The sequence below is a fragment of the Gambusia affinis genome, linkage group LG04 (genome assembly GCF_019740435.1).
Source record: "Gambusia affinis linkage group LG04, SWU_Gaff_1.0, whole genome shotgun sequence".
Lineage (NCBI taxonomy): Eukaryota > Metazoa > Chordata > Actinopteri > Cyprinodontiformes > Poeciliidae > Gambusia > Gambusia affinis.
The window spans coordinates 16,002,743-16,015,136 of NC_057871.1; the positions used below are offsets into that span (position 1 = coordinate 16,002,743).

At 39.4% G+C, this 12,394-nt stretch overlaps 1 protein-coding gene across 8 annotated transcripts; it reads right to left on the minus strand.

The window, feature by feature from the left end:
• Window positions 1–2,358: 2,358 nt before the first annotated feature.
• On the minus strand, window positions 2,359–12,325 carry ccr7 (chemokine (C-C motif) receptor 7). 8 transcript variants are annotated; one of them, XM_044113213.1, is made up of 5 exons: window positions 12,146–12,325; window positions 9,601–9,711; window positions 8,454–8,529; window positions 7,523–7,569; window positions 2,359–3,964 (listed from the first exon to the last, which is right to left on the minus strand). In XM_044113213.1, exons 1-5 carry the CDS (start codon window positions 12,149–12,151, stop codon window positions 2,858–2,860), a joined length of 1,347 nt encoding a protein of 448 aa, XP_043969148.1. In that variant the 5' UTR covers window positions 12,152–12,325; the 3' UTR covers window positions 2,359–2,857. The 8 variants fall into 8 exon arrangements, with proteins under 8 accessions (XP_043969148.1, XP_043969149.1, XP_043969154.1 ...); XM_044113215.1 differs by lacking the exon at window positions 12,146–12,325 and adding an exon at window positions 11,870–12,072 and having other exon boundaries at window positions 2,380–3,964; window positions 8,454–8,655; XM_044113216.1 differs by lacking the exon at window positions 12,146–12,325 and adding an exon at window positions 11,870–12,072 and having other exon boundaries at window positions 2,380–3,964; window positions 8,454–8,658.
• Between the last annotated feature and the right edge of the window lie 69 nt (window positions 12,326–12,394).

Below are 12,394 nucleotides of genomic sequence, written 5' to 3' on the forward strand. Positions count from 1 at the left end.
ACAAGGTGAAATAGCTGTGACTGTAAGTTGTAAAACATTACATCGTTACTCTTTTTAATTTTCCCTAAATACTATCAGAAGACGTTGGTTAAGGATTCCTGGCAGCTGCACTTAAACTGTAGTCCAGTTTAATTCCAGACTTTTTGATGATTATTAATAGTTTTTTGATATTTCATAAGACTTGGTGCCATTGGCTATGACCAAAATAATGAGATGTTATATCAGGGCTTCCCTCTGTTACGGCGTTATGATTCAGCTGAGGTGTGGCAGCCGCCTGAAGCTTTGAGGTCAGTGTTTAACTTTTTTTTAAGTTAAACACTTTACAAGGCACAAAGATTCAGTTTGCTAAAGTATTAAAAACCATTTAAGCTTTTTCACGTTTTGCTTTGTTTTGAAAGGTTTTTGAGTGTTTTGGAGTACATCTCCACTACGTATTTATAGAAACTAAATGCTTTTTTTCCCCCCCATTTCTTTGCAAAACATTTCAAGCTCTCTGTCCCTGCTAAGGACAAACATCCCACAGCACAATGTCGTCACTACCATGTTTTGCTGTGTGTTTAGCGTGATGAGTGTTGTAAGTTTCCAACCACACATACCCTTTTGGATGTGAACCAAGAGATTTAGCTGTGGATCTGTGCATCTCTTCCACAGTTACCATAAACCTGTTGGTTGCTTCACTCATTACTGTCCTTCTTGGCCAGTCGGTCAGTTTTGATGAATTTACATAATCTCTGGGTGTTTGGGTTTTGGCTTCGACTGTGTTTGTGCTTTTAACTATTTCTGAGTTCTTTATTGTTCTTACGGTGATTGTCATGTATTCAGTTGTTAATTGTAGCCATCAGGGTTTTGCCATATCTGTGAGTTTCTGACATGCCAGAAACTCACAGCCATATCAGTGAGCTGAGTTTTTTTATTTTTTATTCTTGGGTTCTGTTGTCTGTGTGGTTTAGCGCATAAGTAGATAATTATCTGAGTTGATTTGGACGAGCAGCAAGAGTTTGGAAATTAAAGGTCAAAGGTGTGGAAATCATTTCATAACCTAATCTTATATTAAACATCTCAATAACTTTATCCCTAACCTCTCTGCTGTATTTATGGTGAACTTTTTCCATATTTACTTATGAGCAGCTTTCTACAGGCCTATCTCATGAAATCCAAGTTAAATCCTCTGAAGTTGTTTTAAAATGGCAAAAATGTGAACATGTTAAAGAGGTGTAAATGTAATGACATGGATAATTATGTGTATTTGTTGCTCTAATGTTACTTGTAAACTAAACACCAGCATTTTCCTATTTTGTGTTTTATTTCCAGTCTGTATCTTGTGTTTCTCTTGACAGTTACCGCTCCTATTCCTTTTGGAGTCACTCCCACCAGTATGTATTTTTCCTTTTTGTTAGCTCATGCTTTGTGCTCGTTCTTGATTTGTCCTGTGCCAAGTTCGGTTCCTGCGTAATCCTCTCTGGATTCCTGGTTTTTAGTTACCTGCCTGGCAGCTTGGGATTTGTTTGCTGTAGCTAAATAAAAGTTCCTCTGCTTTTGCTCGTCCTCCCTTCGACTCCAAGCAAACGTTCCGGTCCTCGTTAAATGCACTGTGTCACAAGCTCTTATCAAAAGTTTCCAATTTTTAAGAATAATCCCAAATACTTACAGCGAAGGCTTATTTTATATAAAATAATGTGGATTTAAAGTAATCAACTTAAATCCACGTTAGCTTCATCTGCAAACTTCATCCTCTCCACCTTGTCTTCAAAGTAAATTATTTTGTGCTTCTGCTTAGTGAAGGTAATAAAGACTTTCCTAAGGTTTTCATTCATTAACCTAAACTATAACAGCATTAGACAATGTACATTTGATTTGGTGATTTCCTGTGACTAATGTCTTTCTGTGCACATCAGTCTGACTATAAGGAAGAGTTTGATGACGTCTGCTTTACGGAAATGAGTTTTAAGGAAAGGAATGCGCGCACGTGAGAAATTTCATGTTAGGTGTTTCCTGCATGTAAAGGATGTCTCGCAATGGTCTATAAAGTCTCTTGTAAAAGAATGCACACCATTTGAACTTTTCCACATTTTGTCACGATACAACCGCAACCGTCGATGTGTATTTCACTCAAACCCGTCTGGTGCCACGACGTTCCACTTCTGTAAATAATAAATTATGATCTACAGTATCAAATACTTCAAGTTCATAGATTTTTCTGCTGCATATATTTTAGTACAGCCTTTGCGTCATCCTGTAAATGTTGATCTTCTGATTCTTTTCTGAAACAAAACTGACTATCTGAAAGTAATTTGCATTCTCAAAGTAGTCATTTAATCTATTTGTAAAAAATCTTTTGACAAAATTCTGGTTTAAAAAAAACAACAAAACAAACTGGTCATTAGTAAAATAGTGTCTGTCACCTGCTTTACAATAATTATTTTAGCAATTTTCATGTTATTTGGAAATGGGCTGCTGTAAAAAAATATGGGTTTCAAAGGTGTGAGTGCATTTCTATTTCTTCAATTACTTTTTTTTTTCTTTGTGCAAGCTTGTGACATCATTCTTAGCTTTATTATATGATTTATTATAGTCTGCGGTGGATGTCATGAGGGTTTGGGTCTTATATGGAATTTAAACTGCATGCACTGAAAACAGCATAAAGAAACTGTTTATTTATTGAGTATACCAGAAACTTCACTTTCCTTTAAAATATGCATTTTTTTTTTTATCAACAATAAGAACTTTCAAAATACAGTCTTTATAAACAAATAAGACAAGCCAAAAGGTAGCATAACTCAAACAACTTGCAATTATATAACTTCTGCTATGTACATGGCAAGCTGATACGCTTTGACAAAATAAAACAGGGTTTGTATTAGTCCAATTCAAGCACTTTGCATGTGGGGTTGACACCTTTTGGAGCGAAAGAGGTGGTGGTTTCGGTGTCAAGGCCAGCTGAGCTCCTCCTCCGGCCGCAGGTGTATCTGTAGAACCTTTCCTGGCTCACGCAGCCAATTTCCTTCAGCAGCTTAAGAACATCATGGCGAAACTTAACGCCGATGAAGGCGTAGACAAAGGGGTTCAGGCAGCAACGCAGAAAGGCCACGTACTGTGTGATATCGGTGGCAAACAGGAGACTGTTGTCGTGTTCACAGTTCTTTGTTCCTCCGGCTCCTATGATGATTGTAGTACAGAAGAGGACGATGTTGTAAGGCATCTGGGAGGCCAGGAAGACGATGACAATGGCGAGAATCACTTTGATGGCCCTGTTCCGCTCAAAGCTGCGAGCCTGGCAGAGCGTCTGGAGGATGCGGGTGTAACAGAAGCTCATGATCAGGAGCGGAACGAGGAACCCCAACACAATCTGGCTGGCCTGGAAGCCAACCCGGAGCTGATCGTTTTTGGTGGAGAATGGAGAGCAGGTGTCGTTGATGACATTGGTGTACATCATTTCTGGTAGGGAGCAGATCAGCGCCATCATCCAGCTGGCAGTGGAGGACAGCTTGCTCAAAAAGACAGCCTTTGAGCGGAGGCCGTGGGTGGAGATGGCCTTGGCGATGGCAAAGTAGCGGTCGACGCTGATGAGTGAGAGGAGGAACATGCTGCTGTAGAAGCTGACCTTGTAGATGGTGTTTATAGCTTTGCACATGAAAAGCCCCAGCATCCACTTTGCCGTGGAGTTGGCTGCCCAGAAGGGGAGCGAGAGGGCAAAGAGCAGGTCGGCGAAGGACAAGTTGAGCAGGTACACATCTGTCATGTTCTTGAGGCGCTTGAAGTAGAAGACAGTGGCGATGACCAGCAGATTCCCAGCCACTCCCAGCAAGCAGATGACGGTGTAGAAGAGCGGCAGAAACCAGAGGCGAAACTGCCGGTTTGACTCCTTGTCGCAAAGCAGAGGAAAGTCAGAGTAATCCTGGGACGACGATGAGTAATCAAAATTGTCCAAGAATGTTGTATTTTCCAGGTACTCCGGTGTGCGAGACTGCAACCAAAAAACAAAAAGTGACATAATGAGCTTTTCAGCAAATCTTACTGGATGCTACACACCAGAAATGATGCTTGGAGTTCAGCATCATGTCTGTTCCGTTCTGGTATCATCTGACCAGAGAATTTAGATTTTTCTTGTCTGACATTTTCTAAGATGCCTCTTTGACAAAATTCAAGCAGGGTGCCATGTTCACCAAGTAGTGATTCTGTATTCGTCTCCCATCTCCACAAGGGAACACTGGAGCTCCACCTTTGTGATCATTGGGTTCTGAGTTACCGCTCTGATCAAAGACCTTCTTCTGCAGTTACTCAGTTTGCTTGAGCAACCAGATATAGGAAGGGTGCTGCTAGTTACAAACTTTTATTTAATTTCCAAATAAAGGCGACCCATGTGTACTGGCATACACAATTATGAGAGGTGTTCAATGCTGCTGGAGTTTCTTTTGTTTTGTTCTGCCTCATGTCCAATCAGCTGAATTGTCAACTGGTGGACTTCATTTAAATTGAAAAAGCATCTCAACGAAGATCAGAGGAAATCAAATGAACAGGAGCTCACTTTTAGATTCAATAGCAAAGGGTGTGAAGACTTATGTCAATATTATGCTCAGCTGTCTGAAAACATCCTTGCAATCTGTGGACAAGGTGATGGTGTAGCAATACTTTCCGATGGCAGAGTAGATTCAAATTTAACAGAAAGGTTTGTTTATTGTAATCATGCAATTCTAAACATAAGAATATCTGATTCAATAAACACAGAGTGGTATAATCCAAGGATTGATTTCTGTTCATGTTTATGGTGTGCAGCTAGTGAACACCTAAAATTTAGCTCCTCAGGTAATTTGATATTACATAACGTCAACGAAAAACAACGTAAACAGTGTTATGTTCTGGCATACACAATTATGAGGAAAACTTCGGACACGACAGTTCCTCTGTATACAGTCATTGATCCACAAGAAGGGTAAGACAAACAAGATAACTCTTTATCTCACAGTTTTGTATTCAAGCGCAACAGTGGAGACGTAAGTGGAAGGAAACATGCAGATAAAATAGTAATAACTACAGCATAGAGTAGTTCCTCCCATTCATCAGTAAAGTTATTGAAAAAGCTGCGTTTAAACAATTAAATAGCTTCCTAACAATAACCAACTTTTCTGACTCCTTCCAGTCTGGTTTCCGGTCTCACCACAGCACAGAAACTGCCCTCGTAAAAGTGTTCAATGACATCCATATAAATACGGACTGTGGGAGAACCACAGTGCTGGTCCTGCTGGACCTCAGTGCAGCTTTCGACACAGTTGACCAAGACATATTACTGAATCGACTGGAGAGTTGGGTCGGAGTCTCCGGTCCAGTGCTTAACTGGTTTGAATCTTACATAAAGAACAGGGATTTCTTTGTTTCAATTGGAAACTTCTCATCAAAGAGGTCAGAGGTCACATGTGGGGTACCACAAGGTTCAATCCTAGGACCCTTCTTACTCAATATTTATATGCTCCCACTAGCTCAGGTTATAACAGGAAATAATATCAGCTACCATAACAATGCAGATGACACACAGCTCTACATTATGATGTCACCAGGAGACTCAGAACCCATCCAATCACTGAACAGATGCTTAGAACAGATAAATGTGTGGATGTACCAAAACGTTCTCCAGCTGAACAAAAACAAAACTGAAGTTGTTATTTTTGGACCTAAAGAGGAACGATCTACAGTCAGTGCATAGCTTCAGTTATTACAACTAAATATCAGTGATCAGGCCAGAAACCTGGGAGTAGTGATGGACTCTGACCTGAACCTTCAGAGCCACATAAAGACAGTCACAAAGACGGCCTTCTATAACCTGAAGAACATTTCCAGGATTAAAGGACTAATGTCTCAGCCAGATCTAGAGAAACTCATCCATGTGTTTATCTTCAGTCGCATTGATTATTGCAACAGCGTCTTCACAGGTCTGTCCAACAAATCAAACAGCTGCAGCTGATCCAGAATGCTGCTGCCCGTGTTCTCACTAAAACCAGGAAGATAGAGCACATAACACCAGTTTTAAAGTTCCTCCATTGGCTCCCTGTAGCTCAAAGAATAGATTTTAAAATACTGTTAGTTTATAAATCACTGAATGGTTTAGCACCACAATACATTAAAGATGTGCTGTTGTCATAGTAACCTTCCAGACCTCTCAGGTCTTCTGGTTCTAGTCTGCTCTGCATCCCCAGAACCAGAACCAAATGAGGAGAAGCAGCATTTAGCATCTATGCACCACAAATTTGGAACAAACTTCCAGAAAACTGTAAAACAGCTGAAACACTGACTTCTTTTAAATCTTGAGTAAAACCCCACCTGTTTAGGATTGTATTTGAAATGTAATCAATTACAAATTTAATGACAGAATCTGACTTAATGTCGTGTTTTGATTGTTGATTCTGTGTTGCATTGTGTTTCTGTGTTTGTTATGATGTAAAGCACTTTGAAATGCCTTGCTGCTGAAATGTGCTACACAAATAAAATTTGATTTGATTGATTTTCATAGAGAGGATTGTGAAGTAAAGCCTGCTCAACAGTTTGTGGGAGATCCACAACATTTGGACCGGGGTTGGAGTCAGAGCTTGAAGAGTCATCATACAGAGACATGTTCATGGACATGCGCTACAGCTGTCACATTCCTCGTGTTTGGCCATTCTGAACAACAGACGGCATCTCAAGTCTTTCCTGATCCAAGGAGAAAAAGGAGATGATTGTTATTTAGTCATCCAAAGACCTCTTTTCAAGATGTAAGCATTTTCCATTTAACTGGTAATTAAATATCCCAGAGTCAGGAGGAAAACTGGGGAGGTACAGAATCCATGCTGCTTGGAGTCCAATGTGAAGTTTACGGAGTAAGAAATGACTTGGGGTGTCATGTCACCTGCAGGTGTCGAGCTGCTCTGCTTTCTGAAGTCTGTCATGTCATCATCAACTATGAAATTTTCCTTTCATAGTTTCTTCTTTTGACGAGTTTTAGGGAGTTGCTAGGTTTATTTTACAGTAAGAACATTTGTCCACACCTGCTCACAAAAGTATCAGTATTTAATGAGCATGGCACGACTGTAACTGACTGACCGGCAAGAGAAGTATGAGAGAAATATAGACGAACAAAAGGTTTCTAGCAGAGCTCCCCCACTCTCCTTTATAGCTCACCAGTGCCACATCCTGATCACCTTTATGCTGCACAACGTTGATACAGTAATTCATGCAAAACAAAAGCCTTGGCAAAGTATTGTGTATGCATTACAGTACACTGACATGCTTTTCAGTAGGTGAACTAGTACATTTTTGTATGCATACAACAGGTTTTTGTCCTGCATAAAATTTCAATCTTCTTAGAGGTTGAATTTTGGGTTTTCAGTTACTGTAAGTTGGAATCATAAATTGACATAAATAAGCATTTTCAATCTACTGTATACAATATGTCAGTTTCACTTTGTGAAATGAAATAAATTAACTCAACAATGATATTTGGATTTATTGAGATGTACCTGTAAACATTATTGTTACTTAGAATTTTCCTTACCTTTGTTGATATATTTATCATCATGATTATTTGAAGACTTTGGTTATCTGAAAAACACATTGAGAAAGTTTTGCAGAGTAGTTAGGTGGCCGCTCAGTGTCTAGTACTGGATTTCACTAATCATACGACAGATCTTTAAATTCGAAGATGTAAGTTTGCCTCCTAAACTTTCAAAGAAACTACGTCATGTGAACATTATCTGATAACATTTTCAAGAGTATCTCTCTCAAATTTTCCCTTAAGTTGGGACTCTTCCCTCTGTGGTTAGTTCTACTGACTACAGTCTAAATTCTTTGTAGGTACATAATTCACAGGTTTTCCCTTTTGACACCAGTGAGATTAATGGTGGCACTGTTGTTAGAAGCTAGCAACTTTGAGCTAAAGTAGAAAGATCAGTTCTTCTTTTTTTATTTTCATACAGAAATACATTATCACAAGTATTTGATTCTTGCAAAAAGTTGGGGGGAAACTTCTCATTTTGCAAATGAGGATAACTACAACTAAAAGAAAAATTGCTTTTACAACTTGCATGTACAAAGCCGTTCTAACATTGCATTTGTATATGTAGTGGTATTTTACAAATAATACATTGCTCCTCTGTTAGTTAAAACATGAGGATAAAAGAAGCCAGTTTTTGCTCCATTTTATCCAAAAATCAAAAAAATGAACCATGACAGAATCTATAGTCATACATATGTGCAAGGCTTTTTGAGCAGTCATGCTTTTTACAAGCACAGTTTGTGGATTTAACTCTTTGACTCCTAAGAATAGCAGCTAGCAGAGCAATACCGGCATTAAAAATGACAAGTGATTAACCAGTTTCATCACCAAAAAACAAGAAGTAATTCAAAGGGTGTAAATAACTAAACAAACCCAATCATCCATCACCACAGCACATGCACCCATCCTTTCTAACTGATAAGGTACTTACCACCAACAGCAGGCATATTGACTGAGAGCTGCTCACAGTGTGACACGCAGACTATCTGTGCTTGATGGTGGTTTCCCTTGATGATGAAAAAAAAAAAGTTGCGTCTCCACTCATGAGAAATGTTCCTTTCTCGGTACCATCAAAAATCATGTGAGAACTCGCCAAACCACAAACTCCATTTAGAAAAAGAGCAAGGCACGTGCTGCTTTCCATTTAAAAAAGAAAAAAAGAGAAATTTAAAAACACAGCTTAAAGTCTAGTTTACCCAAAATATGTTTCTTTATATCCATAGGCACAGCCTTATGTGACGTAGACGATGCAGAAACTGACCTTCGACTCAAGATTAAAAAAATATATATATGACTGCTGAGCCAGATAACATTTTCACCCAAGGACTGTGGAAGCATCTTGTGTGTATTTAATTGAAATAACAAAAAAAACATTTTGTGTTGCTTTTGAAAGTTTCTTTTGCCATGATTCATTGTGTTACTCTTGCTTTCATATAAGCTACTACCTGAAAAACAGCAGGTGCTCGTATCTTGGTATAAGTCATACGCAAACGAAAAACAAGCTGCTGTTTAAAGGATACTAAGTTAGGAAGCCACAAAGAGCAGAGGGGAGTTCATCTCAGAACTCGTAAATAATGTGTTTGCATTTTAAGACGGGAGTTTGGTGTGGCTGTTCAAAAACAGTATTAACCGCTAAGAGTTACTGTTGTGCATGTGCAATTCTTTTCCCCTGTTTTGCTGCATCTTTTAGTTGTGTTTGTACTGGACAGCAGCAGGAACCATGCTTTAATTTACCTTTCGAAACAGACCTGCACAGGCTGCTGCACACCTGTGCCTTTGTGGTTTGTGTTTTCTGCTTTCACTTGAGGTAGTTTTAACCACAGTGCAGAAAAAAGAAAAAAGTTTTAGTGTAAAGCAAATCATTCACATCTAACGCAAATCGTAGGTTAAGATTATGGTAGATTTGATCCTAGCAACTTTGTACGGGTAAAAACGGCTTATATCTCCACCCAAGTGTGCAACTTTCCTCGAGGCATCGGTGCTTAATTTTGTTGCATGCACAAGTGAGCACACTTCTTGTTCAGCGTTAAAAACAGGAAATCAGAACAAATCCTTTTCATCTAACCAACTTCCCTTACCTGTACTGTGCAAAGGATAAGCAGACTCTTTGCAAATGCCCTGCATGCCACAGTCAGAGACAGATGTAAACCACTGAGCTCCCAGAACCCTTGTTTTCGATCATTAACTGTCTGGGTAAAAAAAAAAAAAAAAAAAAAAAAGTAGGTTACAACCTTTTCTTAATTATAACATTATACGCATTAAAAAACCACAAGGAAAGACATTTAGTTCTTATCTCATGAATGAATTAGTTAAATATAACACAAGACAAACCACAATATGCATTACCTCATGTTAGTATGAGTTTAATGTGTGAGAAATACAATAACAAAATGCTGAAAGCTGATTACCCAGACAGGTCATGTGACTGTATCACCATGATTACAAAATCTGATGGCTTTACAACAATAAAGCCATCTGGTTATATTTCCCAACCAATCTTTTTGTATGTTTCTACTGGCATTTTGATGATTTATTGTTGGTGATGAACTCCAAGACTTTGAGGTTGGAAGGCCTTTCTTTCCATTAGCCAAATTTTTTTAGCTCCCTCCTCAGATTCTCTATCAGACTCCAGTCAGGACTCTGGTTGGGCCAGTAAAGATGTTAGTATTTCTCTCCTATAATCACATTTTCGCCTTATGAATGGGAATTACCTTTTGTAAGATGGGACGAGACAGGAGGATACAAAATATTACTGATGTGGCACTAAGGCTTGATGTTTTGCCCTGTGACTACATCAACCATAATGACAGGAATAACATTGGCAAGAATGGTCCTCTAGCCTGGATGTTGCCTTAATGTTATAAACTACCAAATCTGCATGTTATGCACACAGCCGTACTTGTGGTCTGTCTTAGTTGCACAATATGTGCACTGTACTGTGTCCTCACATACTCATAGGCTCCAAAAACAAAGACTTGCTGTTGCATATGTTGCAGTTATAAGCACCCACTGATTGGATGAACAGGGCACTGTGGTATCTAGCAAATTCCCACAAGTGATGGCATTCTAAATGCTCCAACCCTTTGGTGGAGAATTGTCTCAAAATGGGTGAAACGTGGATATAGGATGTCCTAAAATTGTTCTCCATGTCTCCCCAAATTGTGATAACAGCAATAATATGACCAAGATTAGGACCTCTTGCCTCTGGGCTGTCATAAAGTCTGGATGGCATGAACAGACGGTGTTTGTGTCGCTATGAACCCACCAGTTTCAACAGCTGGACACTGTATACCCCACATGCAAAGCAACTGCACAATACAACCACCCGATCTGTCAAATTCCACCAAAAGCTGGTAATGCTGTGAAATGAAGTTACCCTCTTTGACTGGTGACTTTCAGATACATCATTGTTGGACGGCTTTGCCTACAGGACTTATGCTTCACTTATTTTTGCTCTGTTGGCACTTGGTTTAAAACCGTTATAAAATTTCTTCCTTCTTTGTACTTAGCTTGTTTTTCTTACATTTAGTGAAAGCAAGTACAAGTGACATTCAAAGTTCAAATGTTCAGTCCTTGTATACTAAATCTGAAGAAACCCAAACAGAATATGAGTAGTAACACAATGTTACACATAGTGGGGGGTGGGTGTTGATTGAGGCATGTTTTGCAGCAACAGGAAGCTGGTTCTTTTATAGATAATATGTTAACTGAACCTGGCTATGGATTAACATTTTTGATCCAAAAATATGGGATTTTTAAAAGTTTTTTAAAGTACAACAACATCAGTTGGCAGGTGTTTGTACCCAACAAATCAAGGTTCATAATTGCTCACAAAGACGGACTGACAACATGTATTTTAACAATTCCTTAAAATATAGCTCCATTATGTTTTAATAAGTAGTATGTATTCTTTAACCATGGCTTGAGACATACTACTTGGTCCCTGAGAAGAAAAGGAAAGGTGTGAGGAAGACAATGTCAGACAAAAGAAAAACAAAACATGCAATAAAAACAGCAAATTGGTAATCAAACCGAAAAAAGGAAAACACATTAGTGAGTTCAATAATGCAAACAAAGCAAATACAAAAAAAATCAAAAACGTGTAGAACTGGGAAGTTCTACACCCCTGTACAGCAGGGTCAGTCCAATCAGGGTTGCTGATGGCACTGTCCAATCAGCAACAGAGGCAATGGAGAAGCGGCCCAACCAATCAACGACAGGACAGCATCCAGAGCGCTGCAGCTTCAAAATAGTGTGCAGACAATTATGTGCCCAAAACAGAGCGAGAGCCCATTAATTCTGGAGTCAGGTAAGATAAAAGTAGAAACTAAATAACTGGTCGCTTACTCAGGAGCGGAAACGCAGCCCACCCAAGGAAGGAGTGGTTAGCGGGTGGGAACCAGGCCGCAATAAACTTCAGCTGCAGCTAAAAAACGTCAGCAGAGCAACAACTCTAAACACACGGCAGGTGTAGCACCCAAAAACCAATAAAAATCCCAGCCACTAATTGTAAAATAGCACTTGTGATCTCAAATGAACAGATCAACAACACGAGCCACCCACAAAGCCGACATGTAGAAGCAGGAACATAGACACACACACCTTAACAGTGTTCTGCCTTACCTGCATTTCATTAATGGGCGTCTCCCGACCATCAATCCCTACGATGGGCCTGAGGTGCAAACCACTACAACATTAACAAAAGCACGACTACACCATTAACGAAAACACTACACCATTAACGAAAACGGAAAGGGTATGTCCCAGTTGGAGATCTGAGAAATTGCTGATTGGACAATAGGCATGAGTAGTATACACTGGGTCCTATTTACGGCAACGCCATCTTGAAAGTGGCAGTGGTCTCCAACTGGG